The sequence below is a fragment of the Amblyomma americanum genome, chromosome 5 (genome assembly GCF_052857255.1).
Source record: "Amblyomma americanum isolate KBUSLIRL-KWMA chromosome 5, ASM5285725v1, whole genome shotgun sequence".
Taxonomy (NCBI): domain Eukaryota; kingdom Metazoa; phylum Arthropoda; class Arachnida; order Ixodida; family Ixodidae; genus Amblyomma; species Amblyomma americanum.
The window spans coordinates 166,713,490-166,733,190 of NC_135501.1; the positions used below are offsets into that span (position 1 = coordinate 166,713,490).

At 44.1% G+C, this 19,701-nt stretch overlaps 1 protein-coding gene across 4 annotated transcripts; it reads left to right on the forward strand.

Moving 5' to 3' along the window:
* The first annotated feature begins 1,818 nt into the window (after window positions 1-1,818).
* Window positions 1,819-18,095, forward strand: LOC144132968 (uncharacterized). Of its 4 annotated transcripts, none has more exons than XM_077665736.1 (2): window positions 1,819-2,741; window positions 15,497-18,095. In XM_077665736.1, exon 2 carries the CDS (start codon window positions 15,598-15,600, stop codon window positions 16,051-16,053), a length of 456 nt encoding a protein of 151 aa, XP_077521862.1. In that variant the 5' UTR covers window positions 1,819-2,741; window positions 15,497-15,597; the 3' UTR covers window positions 16,054-18,095. The 4 variants fall into 4 exon arrangements, with proteins under 4 accessions (XP_077521862.1, XP_077521859.1, XP_077521860.1 ...); XM_077665733.1 differs by lacking the exon at window positions 1,819-2,741 and adding an exon at window positions 2,753-8,010; XM_077665734.1 differs by lacking the exon at window positions 1,819-2,741 and adding an exon at window positions 2,753-7,989.
* The last annotated feature ends 1,606 nt before the right edge of the window (window positions 18,096-19,701 follow it).

Sequence of the window (19,701 nt, forward strand, 5' to 3'; positions counted from 1 at the left end):
ATGCAATAAATTAATTGAGATTACGCAAAGCAGACGAGAGATAGGCATTTCATCACTCGTCACCCCAATGCAAGAATTTTTAAGCTAGCATCAATAACAACGAAGATATGGACGATTAAAAATTGCGCTCCTCTTCTGGGACTGAGCCCCGCCCATGATTACGTCATCCGCTGACGTTCCTTTTGCAACTTCCGGTTGTCGCTCCTAGCACCCAGCCAGCAGCAGCGTCGGCGGCGTGATTGCGGCGCGCGTCGGGTCTCTTTGCTTGTCGTCTGTTATAGTTAGCAGTAATGGACCCGGACCTCGAGGTGTGACTGCTCGCTCTCACGGCCGCGATGGGTATCGAGCCCTATGCGTTCACGCCGTACCGGCTGAACGCCAGCGACGACAGTAGCGACTCGGCGAGCCACTGCGAGTGGCTCCGGAACTCCGGGGAGTCCTGACAGAAGGAGTAATTGATAATTGGTTTTTTGGGGGAAAGGAAATGGCGCAGTATCTGTCTCATATATCGTTGGACACCTGAACCGCGTCGTAAGGGCAGGGATAAAGGAGGAGTGAAAGAAGAAAGGGAGAAATAGGTGCCGTAGTGGAGGGCTCCGGAATAATTTCGACCACCTGGGGATCTTTAACGTGCACTGACATCGCACAGCACACGGGCGCCTTAGCGTTTTTCCTCCATAAAAACGCAGCCGCCGCAGTCGGGTTCGAACCCGGGAACTCCGGATCAGTAGTCGAGCGCCCTAACCATGCACTGAGCCACCGCGGCGGGGCAACGAACAACGACGCCTCCTCAGCGTGCAAAAAGTGACGAGGGGAGGGAAAGGCGCGAAGACGCGGAAATTCAAAGTTTGAGTACAGATAACTCAGCTTCCACAAAGCGCACCTAAATAAATTCTTGCTGGAAGATATTTATGAAGCGGCATCCTTTAGCATCCTAGGCACATCGCATATTTGTTGAGGCGCCCTTTCACGGCCCCTTTAAGGAGACAGGAACCAGTCTATTTTCTGACCGCGGTCGCCCTCACCACGGAAACCGATTACCAGCTCGCTGCTTCAGAAATGGACCGCGTCAGTACAGTTGTACTTTAGAACCAGCAGTGTTTGCCTTTGGGTGCACGCGTTCGGGTACGTACGGAGAACGGAGCACTTTTGGAAGACATCGCCTCACGCTCGACGCTTCCATTCCACGACTCCACTGCGAACAACCGGAACACGCCACTACGCCGGCCGAGAGCAGACGCGCGCCGGGCAGCTGCCCGCACTCAAGCCCTGCAATGTAAGCATTTATTGCTGCAGTGCTCTGGTAGGGCACATCGTATGTAACTGCACGAGTGCTAACAAACTTTCCACAAACGCAGCTTTGAACGTTTCAACTCGTTATCAGATCGATCTCATCACGCATCATCAGCTTTTCCTTCATTGTTGTTGTTGACCTCACACATCTCTGAATGTTGACTCCTCGCAGTTGCGTACTACACTTAAAAAAAAAAGCAAGGTAAATGTAGAAATATATTTTAGCTGTCGTATAAACTAGCAGTTCTTCAGCTGTTCATGAAATACTAAAATTTAGCCGTGAATCACAGATTTCACTCAAAAGTCGCGAAAACGTAACTGCAAACGTAAATTTTGGTTTCGTTATTACACTCGACTGGACAGTGTGCATTCAGCTGTTATCTGCCACGTTTTCTGCTTTTTTCAATGAAAATTTGCACCCAGTGACTGTTTAAAATTAATGTTTGAACTAAAACTAGCGCCACCTAGTTATGACTCGTAATGGGGAGCGCTCGGAACCACTGCCGGTCTCAGCGTGGAACGCTTTGGAACGACTGTACTGCTGAGTGCGAATGAAATTCCACTCTTGCTTTGATTTTAGCCATCAATCACATAACCTTCGTTAATTTCTACCCGTTTAAAATCAATTTTTCTTTTCTCCGCTGTCCTTAAACCCCAATGCTTTGAATAAATCCAGCGAACCAGCACCGTTGCTTTAGTGTGAAGCAGTGGCGCCTAACCGGTGAAACAGGCTAGCAGTGCTTGACAGCTGGCATCTTGGCTGGCATTATTGTTGTGTTGTTGTGGCCGTCGAAATGGGAACTCAAAAGAAAACATTTGACAGAAGTCTGTCTGGCTTGGAAACTTAATTTAGGAGAAAGATGACTGACGGCAACCAAGTTAATTTTGCAGAAAAAACGCGACGTTTCGGACCGGCTCGGTCCCTTCTTTGCAGAGAAAACACGACGTTTCGGACTGGCTCGGTCCCTTCTTCATGGTGTGACGGCGAGGCGCAGCTTGGCTATGATGGCTAGTTTGGCTTTTTAAGCCCTGCCGGAGGTCAGTGGCCGCAAACCATGGATGTAAGAAGAGGGAAGTGTCCCAGGGAGCAATTCACGTTAACGCGCCCGTTCTCGAGGAAGAAGTTGTCAAGCGGGATTGGCTAAGTATTGGGCGGCTGATCCTGTTTTCCTTTTCCCTGTGCGTCTTTTATCTTGTGTGGATAACGCACGCGGTGAGTTTGTAAATCTGAGGTAATGTCTACGCAGTCTCCCGGCCAGGGGAGGTCCCCCTGTTCGGCTTCCCTGTTGCCTCATGAGATGCCTCTGGAAGCTTTTCAACGCTCTGGCGTCCGCAGTATTCCTGTGGCGCTGGTGCCAAAGGATGGTGGTTCTATCAAAATCAACAATCCGGGGCCTGTTCGAGCTGCTCTCCAGGTGGCCACTTCCCTTTATGAGGCAATCACTGAGGTAAGGCAGTTTGGACGTGGCGGGATTCTGTGCCGTTCACCAGACCTGTCGTGCGTTAAGCATCTTCTCAGCTGCTTTTCTTTTGGATCTCTTCCGGTAAACAACTTCATTCTGTCTCAGCTGGCTTCCACAAAAGGTTTGCTTTGCGGTGTGGACTCTTGCTTGTCTCCAGTTGAGACCCTCGACCGTCTCTCTGCAGCGGGTGTTGTTGCTGTGTATCGCTGTAGCCGGGAGGTGAACAATGAGCGGGTGCCAACGGAAACGGTTTTTGTCACTTGTGGGTACTGCCTGCCCCTCAGAAATGAAAGCATGGCCTTTAATCTTTCGTGTAGATCCCCTTCCGTCTAAGCCACTGCAGTGCAGCAATTGCTGGCGATATGGCCATACTGCTCGTGGCTGCAAGTCCACCTTGTGGTGTTGCAAATGGGGCAGTGACCATCCATCAAATTTATATGCTCCGATCAAAACGAGAAGTGTTGCTTTTGCGATGAATCTCACGCTGCAAATTCCACGGATTGTCCTTCTCGGGATCATGAATGACAAATTCTAGACATAACCGACTGCAAACGCTGTTCGCAGTGCTAGTCAATATCAGAAATTAAAGAGAGAGCTCGCGGCTATGCAGGTGTGTCAGCCCGTTCAAGAGTGACACTAGATTCGTCTATCTGTCAGGCAATAATGGCTGCTGTGGAAGCCTCTACGGCTAAGATGGTTGATAGGATAGTCTCCACTGTCACAGAGTGCATATCTAATGCTCTGGCAATGCAGATTACCCAGGCCATGCAAATTGGAACGGCTTCTGCCATGTCAGCCATGCCTTCGTTAATGACCCAACATTCCTTGCTTGCGCTGTCTCAGCCCCAGGAACAGGTTACTGCTGTTTTACCACTTCCTCAGTCTGCTAATTCAGATAGTGCTCACATTATTCATGATGCAGAGATGGTGGATTCGGATACGCGAATCCTCAAACGCAGCGGATCCGCCATGTCTAACCCTTCTTCACATCCTCAGCCGAAATCAAAGAAGCAACAGATTGACCCTAAGCCGAAAGGAACTATTTTGGTGCAGGCAGTTGCTGCTGCGCGGATTTCTCAACCATAGGGGTGTTAAGAGTTCTCCAATGGAACTGTCGGTCACTTCTTCCAGCTTCAACAGACTTGCCGTACCTTATATCCCAACATAATCCAGACACAATTATTTTACAAGAAACTTGGCTTACATCTGAAAAACATTTCCATTTGCAAAATTATTCTTCATTTCGACAAGATCGACTGTCAAGAGGAGGAGGCTTACTCTTTCTAGTTTCTTCTAAATTTTGCATATGGCTAACATTACTTTTCAGTCCTCTACTATAGACTGTGAGTTATTGGCTTTAGACTGAATTTCTAGGGTGCTATCCCTTTTCATTAGTAAATGTGCTTTCCTTGCGGTGTGCTGGATACCAGGCTTCTAGATCTCCTGCTACTTAATTGTCAGAAGTTAGTTCTCTTGGCTGGTGACTTCAATTCTCATCATGTGTCGTGTGGCTTTAAGACAGATTTATGTGGTAAGCGCCTTTGGGATTGGGTTACCTTTCATGCATGAATTCAGGTTCGGCCACATTTCTCTGCGCACAAATCCAATCTGTGTTAGATTTAACTTTCACCAGCCCTTGTCTTCCTGTACTCAATTGGTCGACTGTGGATCGTGGAACATCTAGTGATCACTTACCTGTCATTTCTGATGTTAACTGCTGCTTAACTCCGGCGTGCTCTCAGTTGAGGTCTCAGTTGAGGTTATGACCAATTTCATGGTCCAACTTCAGTCCACTTTGCGCTCCACTCTTGCTTCAGCGGTTGATTCTGCTGAAGAGCATGCAGCAAGAGGCATATCCTTGGCTATTGAGGAATGCCGAAAGAAGTCAGAATTTTTGATACGTACATCAAGAGGGAACACTTCAGCTAGATGATGGAATGCAGATTGTTCGCTGGATTACAGACGCAGAAAGGCTGCATGGAAGAAGCTCCTACACAATTAGTGCCCGAAAAATTGTCATGATTATAAGTTCATTGTGGCTATTTTTAAACGCGCAATCTCACAAACGAAAGAAAATTATGAATCCGAGCATTTTGATTTCCTAACAAAATCAGGAAATCATCGTGCACTTTTCGGATTCATAAGATTGTGGAAAAAGGTTCCAGTTTCAGAGAATTCACCCTCATGTGTTTTGACCCCACAAGAAGCAATAGAAACAATTGAGTCAATTGCCAAAGGATTAGAGCAGCATATCTCCTCTGTACTTCCTTTGCGCTCCGCGTTTGTGGCGTCAGTGGACCAGGTTCAGCATGTCCCCACTATTACCCTTCCCGAGCTTTCCCCGATAGCGTTGAGGTTACCTACTGCTGCTCCTGGCCCTGATAGGGTAACATCAAAATTGTTAAGGATCCTCTTTGAGGACTCCCCTAACTCCTTATTGTGGCTGGTTAATTTTGCCATCAGACATGCATGGATCACTCCTGAGTGGAAAATCGCCAAAGTGGTCCCTTTACCTAAAAACAATGGCGGTGGCTATTCTCTGGATAATATTGGACCCATTTCATTGACATCAAACATGGTTAAGTTAATTTAAAGGGTCATACTCCTATGTGTTTCGGAGTTTGTGGACCACGATAATATCCTTAGTCCTTGACAAATTGGTTTTCGTCAGAAATGTTCCATATGGAATGCGCACAGCGACCTTGAGAGTCGTATTCTTCTTGCACGGCACCAAAAAATGCATGCTGCATTGGTGACATTAGATGTAGCCAAAGCTTATGACAGCATGGAACACTACATATTATTGCTAAGGTTGCATACTCTGAAGCTTCCGAATTACTTAATTGTGTGGATATCTGCGTTCCTCAAAAACAGACAGTTTTTTTGTATATTAAATGGTGTGAATTCTGGAAGATATAAACAATCCAGAGGTGTTCCACAAGGGGCAGTCCTGTCGCCTTTGCTCTTTAACATTCAAATGAGCTCTATTCCCAGCCATCAACACATTTGCATGTACGTCTATGCGGACGACATTGCATTTTTCACTGCTGCCGCTGACATTCATTCTCTTTGTGTGCCTGCAATCGTATCTGAATTTGCTTGAAAGTTGGTTGTGTGACTTACGACTCACCTTAAATAAAAACAAGTGTGCTGTACTTTTTTTTCAAATGAAAGATCCTGTTCATCTGTCTCTCATTTACCAGCGACAAAATATTCCTCAAGTTAAGTCGTTAAAATATCTCGGTGTCATTTATGATGAAAGCCTCAGATGGCACTCTCACATTGACCATGTCGCAGCGAAAGGGGCTCGTGCTGTGGGCATGTTGCGTAGATTAAGTAATCCCCTGCCTGGAAAGCGGAGAGATGCACTTTTGCTGATTTATGTTTTGTATGTCTGACCAATTTTAGAATTCGGATCTGTGCTGTTTTTTGGTACAGCTGCTTACAAAATTCGCCTGCTCGTTCTTTTGGAGTGGGAAGCGCTTCGGTTGTGTCTTGGCCTCCCCAAATTTGTGGCCAGTAACATGTTTTATCTTGAAGCTTGTATTCCTTCTTTATTATCTAGATTTCAATTCCTAACTGTTCAGACGTACCTAAGGATATATGAATCAAATTTACACCGCTCTTTGTATGTTTTTTGTTGCCAGCCGACTTCCTTTTTTGGAGTCCACTGGCCTAGATTTCATACCCCGTAGGTAGTTATGGTACAAAATTTGCTTGATCCTTTAAATGTTCTTTTGTATAACATCCTTCCGACAAAAAACAGTGGGTCCTGTGTAGAAATTGTCTATGATGACATTTTCCCAAAAAACGCTAAGCATTTACCACCCCGCATTTTAAATTGATTATTAGAAGACCATTTACAAAGCCTACCTATTAGCTTAACGATAGCTACTGATGCTTCCCAATGTGATGAAAAGGCAGGGGTGGGCATATATTGCCCGCTTCTAGATTGGTCTTCTTCTGTCTGGCTTCCCGACTACACCCCAATTTTCCAAACGAGTTTCTGGTGGCGGTGCTTGCTCTTTGCAAACTAGAGCCAGCTTTCTCTTTAGTGGCTATCATTACAGACTCTCTTTCTTTGCATTCGTCCCTTGCTTCGGTTGTGGATTTGCCAATCTTCAACACCTTCCATTCATTACTCCCTCCGCATTTGAGCCTTGTTCACATGATATGGGTGCCAGGTCATAGCGGTGTAACAGCCAATGAAGTTGCGGACTGCCTGACAAAGGTGTCCCTCAATGGCCCTGTGCTACCTATTGTTCCGGCTACAGCGTACATCACAGCAGCGAGGTTTCGGAGACAGAATTTGTTAAGAATGATAGCTGGGTCTCTTTTAAGATCTGATGATTAGCTGCACCTGAGGTATTCGTGGAGCAGGCAATCATGCCATTCAAGGTTAGCTTGAGGTATCTCTATCAAGGCTCCACTGCCAGATCCTACCCCTAAAATTTTATTTGCACAGGTCTGGGTTGGCACTTAATCCCGTCTGCGTATTCGTGGTGAGCACGAAACCATAGACTATTTTTTGTTGTTTTGTCGCCACTAGAGAAGACGGTTTTTAGAGAAACCATTACGACAGCTTGGCCTTTGTTTTAGCAGCCCAGTCATATTGTCGTTTGGAGCCACCATACTTGGGTACAGCCACAAGTCTGTTTTTATCACCGTCCAAATTTTTTAATGGAATCTAATCAGCTTCCTTGGTAGCTTTTTTTTCTCAATATTATATTTCTTCTTACAATTATCATTATCGTTAAACCGCTCGTCTATAAACCTCAGTGTCGATCTGCTGCGTGCGTTATGCATTTCCCCTTTCATTTTGCTGTTCCTTTTTGTTTACTTCTTCCTTCCCCAGCATTCATTTTATTTTCGTCCAGGAAATATTTACCTGAAAAACTCTCTGTGCCCCCAATTCCTGGCCAATCCCCCTACGTGGGCATGTGCCATTGTGTGAGGGTAACAACAACAACAACAACATTCTCCCGTGTCTGTTGGATGTGCCATGACTCTAGTCGTGGTGGGAGGCCAGCGCGAGTTTCTGAAGCATTGTTGGTACCGTGTTGCGACGCGCCAGACTGTAAAAACGACTCAAAAAAGTGCTCTATGCAAGGAAGTGCTCTATGCAAGGAAGTGCTCAGTGCTCCAGGCGCCAGCTGCGCCCACTTGTCAACACCGCGGGACTGGTGTGCCGGATCGGAACTGCGCCGAAACGAGTTGACAACTACTGCCAGCAGTAGGAAACAGAGTTTCTTAGGTAATATTTAGAAACTCTATGGTAAGAAGCTTCCATATTGACCAGCCAATACAGGCATGAGCGCAGCCAACTAAACTTCTGTATCGCCGTCTTGACAACGGTATCCAGCAGAAAGAAAAACAAACAAAAAACTTAGGTGTGGTTTAAACTTTAGTTAACCGTGGTGAGAGGCGAAAGCTTCCTTTGCATAGCTTTGTTCACAAACGCCACACACACTGCCGAACGGATTGTCTGTAAAGCGTCGATGAAATGCCCGATGGGGCAGTTGCCACCTGCCACGGTGGGCAGATTGTGATGACGTCAGTAGGTCACATGACCTGTCACGTGACACCTGGCATGACATCATGCAACACCTAGCTGTCACGTGACTGCACTGATGCTGCCCTCTTGAAAACCTAGCGTAGTGAAGCTTTCGCTTTGAAAAAACCTTTCCCTGAGCGTGGTTTGAACTGGTGAAAATAGAGCTGGTGCACTGAAGTAGTTGAAACCCAAACTAAGGTGAGTTGCCTTCCCCAGACTACTGCTCTGAGAACAAATAGCTCAGTTTAAATCTTCTCACACGTTGAGCAACTCTTATATATCATCGCACTGACGCGGACGCAGTAAACTCATTCTTCGCCTGACGGGCAGCAGTGTGCATCTATAGGACCAGGTGCAATGCTGGTCGAGACACTTAAAGGGACCCAGAAAGGGGGTCTCAATAAAGGTGCGATATGTCTGGGATGTTAAAAGACGACAGTTCATAATTATCCCCCAGCAAGAATTATTTTAATGCGTTTTGTGGAAGCTGAGTTATAAGCAGACAAAATTTGAACTTCCGCGTCTTCGCGCCTTTCCCTCTCCTCTCGCACGCCAAAACGGCGGCGCTCCTCCGCCGGCCCCACTCACTCGGCCCCTCCCCTACCTCCGCCAGCTGCGGCGCGCGCCGAGTGGCCGCGGCCGCTGTAGCACGTAACGTCTGAAAGAATTTGGCGCTGTGAACTAATGATAACCCCCGGCTGCTGACGTCATGTGCACGACGTGACGTCGTCTGCAAGGTTTTCGTGCGAAAGCCCGGCACCACGCGTCACCGCGAGGTGCGACAGCGGGAGTTTTTAAAAATGTATTGTAAATTTTCCGCTCGCTTTTGAGGTCTCATACGCCGCATGGACGCTCAGTGGCCTATACTCTACATAGTGCAAGCATTTCAAAGCCAAGCTCAAACACCCCTTTCTGTGGCCCTTTAATTGGCATCAGCCATGGGGACGGAATGTGAGCACTGGTGCTAGCTTTGGCTTTGCGTTAGAGCATTGTTGAACAAGGAAGGTCCTCCTCAATACTGGTGATGCTTTTTGTAAGAATCAAACGCCTAGTTCTGGTTGTCGTTCTAGCTCACTGAAAGCCGCACAAGCCCTTTGTGCTATTTGCGAATAAGTAAAGGCGTTGGAATTCGTATTAACAAGGCAAAAAAAAAGCATTGCTTCAGAACATGTCGATGTACGTATTTAACACCCACCTTTGTGAACATAAGTTGATTGTAGAATAGCACGTGCAGTGATTTCAACATGTGCTGCACGTGCATACTGCTATGCTTAAGGACTGCAGCTGTTAGCTAGGCTGCACAAGTTGCTGAGTACTCGTGCATGCAACTGCTATGAAAAAGAGCCCAGATTTCACAATCATATCATAAGGAATGCTAAGGTTTCATTCTTGGTTCTTTTTTCATAGTGTTTGGCATTTCTTGACTAAAGCATTACAAGACAAGATTTCTTACGATGAACCTGTGTTTGTGGTGCCATCCGTGCCTAAAATTTTGGTCTTGTGCTGTTGCTGCTGCCATTTTCATAAATGACTACCTCGCTCATTCCTTCTGATCGTTTTTCTATGCCTTCAAAGTCTTGTCACATAGGGCTGTCCTGATATTTTTTTCTTGTGTCATACTGGCATTCTGAACTGCAGTGCCAGTGAAGGATGCGAGAGTTTGTAAAGAATTGGAGAGATATGCCAGGACTGTGAATTGTGGATAACATGTTTCTCATAAGCTTACAAAATCTTTAATTTGCTTTGGATGTAGCTGTGCAGCACTGGTATCCAGATTGTTCAGCAAGCACCAGGTTGGTGCTGCATTCTTCAATTGCACCGTGACACCTCAACCCGTCACACTTCAGTGTTAATATGAGGAAAGGCTGGAGAAAAAAAAGAGAAGAAACATTTGTGAAAGATGAAAGTCCTGAGTTGGTATGGTGTGTTTTTTCTTTCAGATTTTAAGGCTATCTGTTGACATTTTTTATTTTAGCACTTAACCTTTCTAGCAGTTCCTCTACCAAAATCAGGACGACACCAGTTCCTGTGCCTTGAGTGTGGTTGCGCCATGAGTTTTCACAACACCATCAGGAATCACGCACACCGAAGAGTGCCCTCTTCCAATTCACCAATTGCATCAAGATCTTCAGAAGGAGGGTCGTCCTTGCAGAGCACCTTGTACAAATCCACGTGGGCAAGAAGCCATAGCAGTGCGTTCATTGTGGCCAGTTCTTTCTAGTGAGGAACAGTCTGACAACACAGCTTCACGTTCATACAAGCGAGAAGCCATACCGGTGTCAACTGTGTCCGTGAATCGCACTCTACAACATATGCAGACTCACAAGAGTGGTAAACCTTTCAAGTGTCACTTTTGCATGAGAGTGCATGAGAGGGGGCAACTGCAAAGTCACTAGAGAATGATCACTTATATACCTCCTCCGTTTCTTGAAGAAGCTTTGGCGTGTGCTTCCAGTATTCGGTGAAAGTTGTGATTTTGGTTAGTTTGTTATCCTATGGTATCTTGAGGATGTGGTGCTGAAAGATGGGGCAAATGAAAGGCACAGTTGTGACATGGCAGCCGCTGCGTTAAGAAGCATGGTGCAGTATACTATGTGGGCTTAACGTCCCAAAGCTGTATGTGGGCTTTAAAAGAACCCCGCAGGGATGGGCCATGGATTTATTTAAACCACTGGTAGTTGTCCAATCAGCACTGACATCACACAGCACATGCATTTTTATATTCAGCCTCTATTGAAATTTGGCTGCCATGGCCAAGATTTGATGTCAAAGCCTCTGTGACTTGTATGCTTGAAGGAACAACACAAAACAACAAGGCAAACAAAGGCACAGTTAAGGCAAGACTGGTGCTGAAACAGGCAATGCTGAAAGACCAGAAAAACAACGATGACAGGCACTGACAGAGCCTGTCTTATCAGTGTGCCTTTTGTAGATCCTGTATTGTTTTTTTGGACTAGGTCTGTACTGCATGGTGTTAGTACATGGTGCCATATTGACAAAAATAAGTGAGATGTGCTAAGATTTTAGAATAAACAGATTTGGCTTTCCACTTGGCAACTGTGTACAGTAGCATGGAAGAAGCACTACCAATGGAGAAGTATATTTGGCATGTGGGGAGGCTTTGTTTAAGTATAGAATATTCTTTTTCTTCGTTGTGACTGTTGTGTGCTTGTGATAGCAAAGCTAGTCATGAAGTTATCAAATGTCATAGAGAACAACTCACAGTGCTTCGGATATTTATTTCTGACGCAAAATTTTTAAAATGGCATCAAAAATACGCATATGTTTATTTGTATTGTTCTTGTATCCGACCATTGGTCGAAAGAGTTTGCTAATTCTTTCTTATTAATACGAAATGTAATTCCCGTCCCGAGATGATTGTTGTGAAAGAAATGTCATGTTAATCTTTGCTTTGCTTTATGCTTTGCAGTCTAAGGAGGTGAGCCTTAATGTTTGTTGTTGTGTTCTTTACTGGTTTTTTCTTGATTAAATGAAGCCAAGTTCTTCATGTGCATTTTTACGTCATGGTCGTAACAGGAGTTCTGGCATTGTCATTTCATCTCGTACTAGAGCCTGAATGAGGTTCAGTCTGCGGCTTTGTTTAATCTGCAGCACTTAACAATGGCCAGATTTTAGCGGGCAGCTGCCTTGCTCATGCATACAGCTATTACTGAACTTTACTGACATCATTATGACTCTCATTCTTTCTTACGTTCCTCCACTACGGCGTCCCTCATAGCCTGAGTCTCTTTGGGACGTTAAACCCCCATAAGCCAAACCAATCTTTCTTACGTTCATTATGTCTGTATGTTGTTATAGATTGCTTAGTCTGCTCTTACTTTCTATGACTTGTCTTGAATAATTCATTTTCATGAGGAATCACCTGCATGGCCAATTTATATATTTATGTCTTCTCTTGGGTGAAATGCTTTGAAAAATAGGCCTTTGACGTCGCTTTGTGCAGAGCAAAAAACATGTTAGCCATGCTGCTTGTTGCTAAGCTCTCCGTGTACAAATTATTGGTTGAACAAAAAGACATTGCTTGTTAAGGTTAGTGTTTTGTGTAAAATAGTGACAATTTCTTTTTTTTCGTGCAGCTAATGTGAGCAGAACAGCAAAAACAAACATTTGGGACTCTGTCTGATCTATAATGTTGGATTTCAGATGCTGATGGCCTCACGTCATGCTTGATGAGAAGCTTCTAAACCTTGTTATATATCAAGACTTATCCTGGCATGTTCACGCTATGACCAGTAACAGCAGGCAGAAGCTGTGAAATGTTTCGCTGCTAGTGCAGATTAAATTGCTGCTGTCATGGCTGCCTGAGTTAGAATTGTAAAGACAACTAACTTGTCATTGTCACATAACATGCTTACAAGACAAAATTGCCGATTGAGATGTTTTTCTGTAGGACTTATCGAGTTGTCCAGCATAAAACTTCATTCTGAGATTGAGAAGTAGGAGGAGATACTCTTTTTACAATTTGGTTGCAGTTTACCAGGCATTTGTCGTTCTCTCTGAGCTGTTGTGCGAGAGATCAGATCGTGTGTCAGCTTGCAAACACAAAAGCATGCTTCTTGTCAGTGATTTTAACAGCTATTGATTAGACAGATGACTTTTTAGAATTGACTCCACCTCTTGGGGTGGCCCAGCCCAGATCAAGTGTTTACACTGAGAAACTGTAAAAACGGGCAGCAAGTAGTTCCAGTGTATCACAATCTGCTCCCAAATACATTTCAGTAGTCTTTAGTAGGAGTTTGCACAGTATTAAGAGCCCATTGTACGTCTTAACTAAGTGCTGCCGTGGTGCACTTGGGGCCACCAAATTGCTTTTGTTGAATACATATCTGACGTATAAGTGTGGCTTGTTGGATTGGGGTTGTTTTTCTTTTACTGATGCTGCTTTTCTCCGTATTGCAGGAAGTTGGTTACTGTTGACAATCCTAAGTATAAAAGTGTGGCGTCTGTGCACAGTGCGGGGGACTCTGGACTTTTTCCATCATGCCAAGGAATGACGGTGACTCTGAAAGATTCCATGTCTAGCTTGAAGCTGGACACTAACAGAACATTCTAGTGTATTGGTGAAGGCTCTGATTGAGGTATGAAATGTGCTTATGAAACATGTGACCAGTATGATTGTGCACTTTGTGCAGCATTCCTCATCCGGCTTCTTTAGCTCTAGTGCATCACCCTTGCACAAGTGCCCTGATTATTCATTGTGGTTCTACAGCCCTGTGATTGAATTCCTTTGAGTTGTTACCATCATATCTTTTTTTTTTTTTGTCTGGCTTTATACCAATGCTTCTTAATGAAAGTGGCTCTTGAAGGGAAGTAGAAACTGCTTTTTTTTGCAATGCAGTCAGTTATTGGAAGAAAAACCCATAACATTTTGACTAATTTAAAATGAGGGTCGTGACTAATACAAATTTAATATAGCGGATGCTTTCTAAATTCAAAAGCCAGTTTATTCGAAGCGAGTTTTTGGTCCTGTCAACATGAAATGTATAAAAAGGCTCCCATTAATTCAAAGTCCGCATAGTTTGAAAAAATTTTCAGTTTTTTTTTTTTTCAGGTAAGAATTGGAGTGCCCTGTAGCATTTGTTGGTAGAAAATATACCAAACTTTTCCTGGATTGTTGTCGTTTTTCATAAACTGCTCAAGTTCACGTTTAACCTTGAGTATAACATTGGCAACGCTGCCTGAGCTGTCCCTGTTGCTGTGTGCGTGTACCTTGTAGCCATGCATCTTCTGTTCCTCTTTTTGTTTGGCTTCTTGTCACTGCTGGCCACTTTCTGTTGTAATAAGGAGAGAAGTGTTGTCTCTGTATTTATTTTGTCTTTTCATTTGATGGCTGTACGTTGAAAGCTCTGAAGTGTGTTATCACATTCATTGCTAACTATATAGGATGGGAATTTTTATTTTATTGTAAAGCTGTTGAAAAATGATAGCCTCTCTAAGCTTTCTATAGACCTCCTTGCTTTGTTGTTGTCATCAATTGTTTCTCACAACAGCCACGAACCTAAGCCCTAACAAATAGTGGAGACAGGAGCAGGCGCCAAGCTATACCGTTTCTTGCATGTCGCTCAACGCTGCGGAGGCTGCAGACCTAGTGCACGTGTTAAACCATATTACTTCGCCATGTATAATTCCTTCTTCTCGAAGCCTTGTGAGTGTTTGGATGAAAACAAAGAGCGGTACAAAAATGAAGTGCTAGTGTTAGGAGACATGGTTGAAGCCGTGAGGCGCTCACTGTTCGGCTGCCTTTTTTCACTGAGTGTGAACCACTATTTAGGCGCATATCGAGTCAGCGATTTGCCATACCAGCCACATATCGTACCGCCACATGTCATTTTTGCTTCTCAAAGTCCCGGTGAGTCGCAGGATAAAAATGTGGTGAGAGGGAAAATGAAGTGTAGGGGGTTGCCAGTGACGGTACTTGAGATTTGTCGCAACGAAATATGCCTGTGTTCACTTCGTTTTTGGAAAACTACTTTTTTGGCGCTGACTTAGCCTGCGTGAACTGGTGCGCTAGCTTTGGCAGCATTGACTGCTATGTATGAAACGGAGTGTAGTGACATTGCTAATTTTATTTTTTGAGACACTGGAGGAGCACGGTATCCATATTGAACATTTTGACTACATTTGTGGGTAGTCGTGGGATGACTTCCTAAGAAAATAAGTTTCAGTTTCTTCCCTGTGGCCATTTTCTGAAGGTATTCAGGTGTGCAGGTAGTGAGCATAAAAGTACAACTAGCAGGAGCTTCTATACTACAGGTGTACTTAATGGCAATCTATCACTAGTTTGTTTTTGAAAAATGGTCTTAGCCTCATGAAATTTATAAGGCAGTATTAGGGAAGCCAGGGATGTTGTGAACACATGGGCTAGGGCATGTGTGGCTTGTAAGTTGTTCACCATGGGTGCCTATTCTCAAGGTAGTCTTGAGGTAGCTACAAGTTATGTTGGCGTGAGCTGTGTGCAAATGTTGAATTAGAAAACCTTGTCTGAAAGGTGTGTTTTCTTCAGGTTGGACCATCTGAATCGGAATGTGCACATCCTTACACAGCTGTTGTTTAAGGTTGCCTTCCACATTCACTGTGCATTCATTGCCTCGCGGCCAATATTCTGAGTGACTGTGACGTAAGGGGTCCAGTTTTTATTGAAAGTGCTCTGGCTTTCACGATGCAGGGACGGGCGCAACACCTTACGGGCCTGGCGAGCCTCCTGGGCAAAGTTTGTGTGCTGGCGAGTATCTCGCACCGTGTGCTGTGACTTATGTTTCTACCAACATGGGAGATGACGTGGATGAACACACAGGCAAGCAGTGCCACCAGTGCTCCTTCTGTGGCAGGGGCTTCCCACAGAGAGGCCACCTGGTTAGTCACCTTCGCATCCACAGTGGCGAAGCTCCACATCAGTGCAGCTACTGCGGCAGCGGCTTTACACGAAGAGGTACCTTGGTGTCACACATCCGCACCCACACAGGCGAGCGTCCGTATCAGTGCGACTACTGCGGAAGGGGCTTTGCTGACTCGAGTGCCCTGAAAACACACCTGCGCATCCACACAGGTGAAAAGCCATTCCAATGCCAGCTGTGCCCCATGGCCTTCTATCGAAAAGAGCATCTTGTGCGGCATGTGCTAGCCCACAAGAACGAGAAACCATTTCAGTGCCAGTTCTGCTCAAAGGCTTTCATAGACCGCTACCGATTAAATTACCACCTAAAGAGAAACCACATTTCATAGTCTGCCTTTTACTAACATTCACTGTGGTCACATTTGCCCTGTTGTGCTAACGTTAACCAGTTCTTTGTGTGAGAAAGGTGTTAACATATTCTCAGAGAACACTCGCACAGAGCCACTGTTTGGGTGCCATTGCTTCATAAGAAATAAGAAATGCGGGCCTATTGAGCTCCCACACATGCATGACTAGGATTGAAATCGTACCATGTGCAGGTAGCACCTCTTTCCATTGGTACAAGGTTTTCCACTATGCAGTGCTAAAATTGACATATTGGAGCTGTTTTAGGGCACAGAGATGGCAGATTTGGTTAACTTGTTTCTGCAGGTGTGTGAATATGAAATTTTTCTTTGTGAAGCAAATAGGAGTTATAGAAATTGGTTGCAAATTGAACCTAGTATTTTTGAATAAATAAAAAAACATTTTTTTTTTCTCACAAAACCAGTCTACTGAGAAAAAAAAGTGCACTGCACACAAAGTTTATTTTACTTGTTAGCATAACTTATTATACCCATAAGGCCTACCAGGAATTAAATAAATGGGGAGCGTCATGCGGTAAAGGTAGCATGCTCGCAAATTACTTAGTTGGGTACAAATCTGCGCATAACATAAATTTGTTCAACAAAAATGGCTAATATGACAGTTTGTGACGGCAGCTGTTCTTTCTACGCTGATCCACTTAAAGTGAATACAGCTTGGAATGCTTGATGACAGCGTTCGGCAGCCTTCTTTAAAGGAGATTGCTGAATGCTATCGTGGGCGTAATATTTTTTGAAGCGTTGTCGAGATATCACCCACTAGAGATGTGACATCTGAGGTTGTTATCGGAGGGGCATGGCAACTTGGGTGACAATGTCAGCAGAACCATACCTTCTGAACCCCATTGTGTGGCATGACAAGAAACTGACAGTTGTGAAAACGCAGCGTTCCACGCTTATCATAACCGCGACTGCAGTTTCGCCATTTTCTGGCAGTCGATTCAGGCAGGGAAGAACGGATTAATTGAAGTGAGGAGTGCGATATACTGTAACTGGTGAGTGCCCTTTGTAAATGCTGCGATGTTTGAGCACAAATTCAGCTAGATGAACTGAAAATTTCATTGTTTTTGAATAGTTGGGAGATCCGAATAACTTGCATAGTAAAAGTGTGGTGCGAATTGATCCGAATTGCGAATACTATTCGCAAACTATTCGAAATTTAAAATATTCACACACCCGTATTTGTTTCATTTCAGACAAAAGTGTAGTTGAAGTTCTCAGCCTTTTTGGCACTTGGTTTGGTTGTGTCGGCAAATATAAAACTGTGCGAAGAAGGCATGCAGCTTTATATTTGCTGATCTCATGAACCATCTAGCCCAACATCATGTCTTACTTTGGCAATTTTTTGCAAAATCACACCTTAATGTCACTTTAGCTATTTCAATACGTAAAACTGCAGGAGAAGCTTGCTGCTGTAACATTTTACTGTGAATGTGCTCTTTCAGCACCAATGTAAGGTATGATAAGGGAAAAAAAAGATCTCCTCTATCAGTGTGTTGCATGCTCTTTTGCTGGCAGTCATTGAATGTATCTTTTGCATCTGCGTGTTGCCATTCATGAAATTGCTGTCTCTTGTTGGAATGCAAATTGTATAAATGTAAATTAAAATATATATTTCGCTTTGCATCTGAAACATTTGAAACCCATTTCTGTGTTGCTTATCTATGCCTTAAAGAGAACTTGGTATCTGTAGCCTCACACAGAGGTGGCCTGGCCATTATGACAAGTGTCATGCTGATTGACAAGCATTATAGTCAGAAACAGCTCACAAGATTGCAGTCAGCGATCTTGCACCTGGTAGCCACCTGTGCCATCACACTAGCATGTTGAAGGCAGTTGACAAAGGCATCATGACAGTTGGTGTACACCATTGGTTGGAAGGTCTCCATTGAGGGGCATTTGCTGCTCTGTTCTTGGGCTGTTTCTGACTACAGTGTTTATAAACACTGTAAACAGGATATTTTGTAGTGGCAGAAAAAAAAAAAAGGAATATTCATGTGAACTAGCCAATTATAGCAGACAAAAACATGAGAGTGCACAAAACGGACAATTGCTCACTCCACTGGTGTCGAATTTTCTGAAAGCATAATATAGATTGTTTTTAACAGCTTCAGTAAACTGCGCATGGTGTAACCAATTAAAAAACCTCCCCGCACAGTGAGGAGGCCTGGTCAGCATGGCAAGTTTTGTACTGGTAGACAATCTATCAGTACAAAACTTGCCATGCTGTCCAGGCCTCCTCACTGTGCGGGGAGGTTTTTTTAAATTGGTTACACCATGCGCAGTTTATTGAAGCTTTTTGAAACAATCTATATAATGCTTTCAGACAATTCGGCCCCAGTGGAGTGAGCAGTTTTCCGTTTTGTGCACTCATGTTTTTGTCTGCTATAATTGACTAGTTCACATGAATATTCCCTCTTTTTTTTTTCTGCCGCTACAAAACATCCTGGATATTAGGGCATCAGTGATATTGCTTTCCATGACTTATTATCTGAGTTAGAATTCAGAAGCAATGCTGTGCCTTCATAGACAATGTCTGGCTGCCAACTTTTACAGTGGACAGACCATACGTGCACTGGGGTTCAGTGATACTACATGCACGCTTAGTAATGGTCAAGTTTCAATAACGGGGCATCTGCGTGCTTGGCAGTGGATGTGGTTATTATTTCCAGTGGTTTGCTTAAAGCACAAAAGAGCACTGAGGTATCAGATACACATTGGCAGCTATGTGGGTTTTTTTGTTGTTGTTTTTTCTGTGGAGAATGGGCATAATTTCTTCTTATCAGCAAAACACTAACTTGTTTGCAGTAAAATCTGACAAAATCGAGGCACTTTGGTTCTGAGTGTTGTTACCACATGTTTCGCCTGGAATGGATTAAACCGTGCAGTGGTATGCACTGCTCGTGGACGGTTTACTCATGCTTGATGCTTTTATAAGCACACTGGCATTCCTACCATTAATTTCATTGAAACTTCAGTACCAGCAATTGCTGTACAGTGTCTCAGCCTGCAAAAAACACTTTCGTTGCTTGCAGTTTTACTTCCTCTAAGTGCCTCATGGTAATTTGTGTTCTGCGGTTCTTGCATACTTAGGTGAAGCCTATTGTCATTGCATTTGACATTTTGTTTTATTTATTCTCTGCCTGTAATACCCTGACATTGTATGTCTTGCTTCCTGGGTTTACATGATGTCTGGCTGCTGTTTATATGTCATATACAGTGCATTAAACTTTAGTTTGTTAATCCCTTTCTTGTGTTCATCTGCTGTGTTCATTGGGCAGCTGAGGATGGTCTTTTGTGGTGAATGATATTGTTATCTATTGTATTTGCTTAAATATTCAGCATTTATCTGCAGGCAAAAGGTAATGTTGTCTAGCTGGGCCTCGTTGATACTATTGAAGCCACAGTGTCCACATTTGTATTGAGTTGCTTCCCTAAGATCACAGCAGTCATTGCGGTCACCAGGGCTATCGGGTTTCTAGCCATGTAAACGGTGATCACTGTATTTGATCTATACAATTCCAGTAATTGAAAGTCAACTCCAGCATTTTCAGATGCCTGCATTTCTGCATTGATATCAGAAAGGCAGCAGTGTATTGTACGATTCAATTTCCT

What these genes read in the sequence shown, in the direction of transcription:
- LOC144132968 (XM_077665733.1), top strand. Translation starts at nt 7,557, where the DNA reads ATGCATTTCCCCTTTCATTTTGCTGTTCCTTTTTGTTTACTTCTTCCT. An exon ending in TAGGAAACAGAGTTTCTTAG is followed by an intron (nt 8,011 to 15,496) that starts GTAATATTTAGA and finishes TTCACGATGCAG; the next exon opens with GGACGGGCGCAACACCTTAC.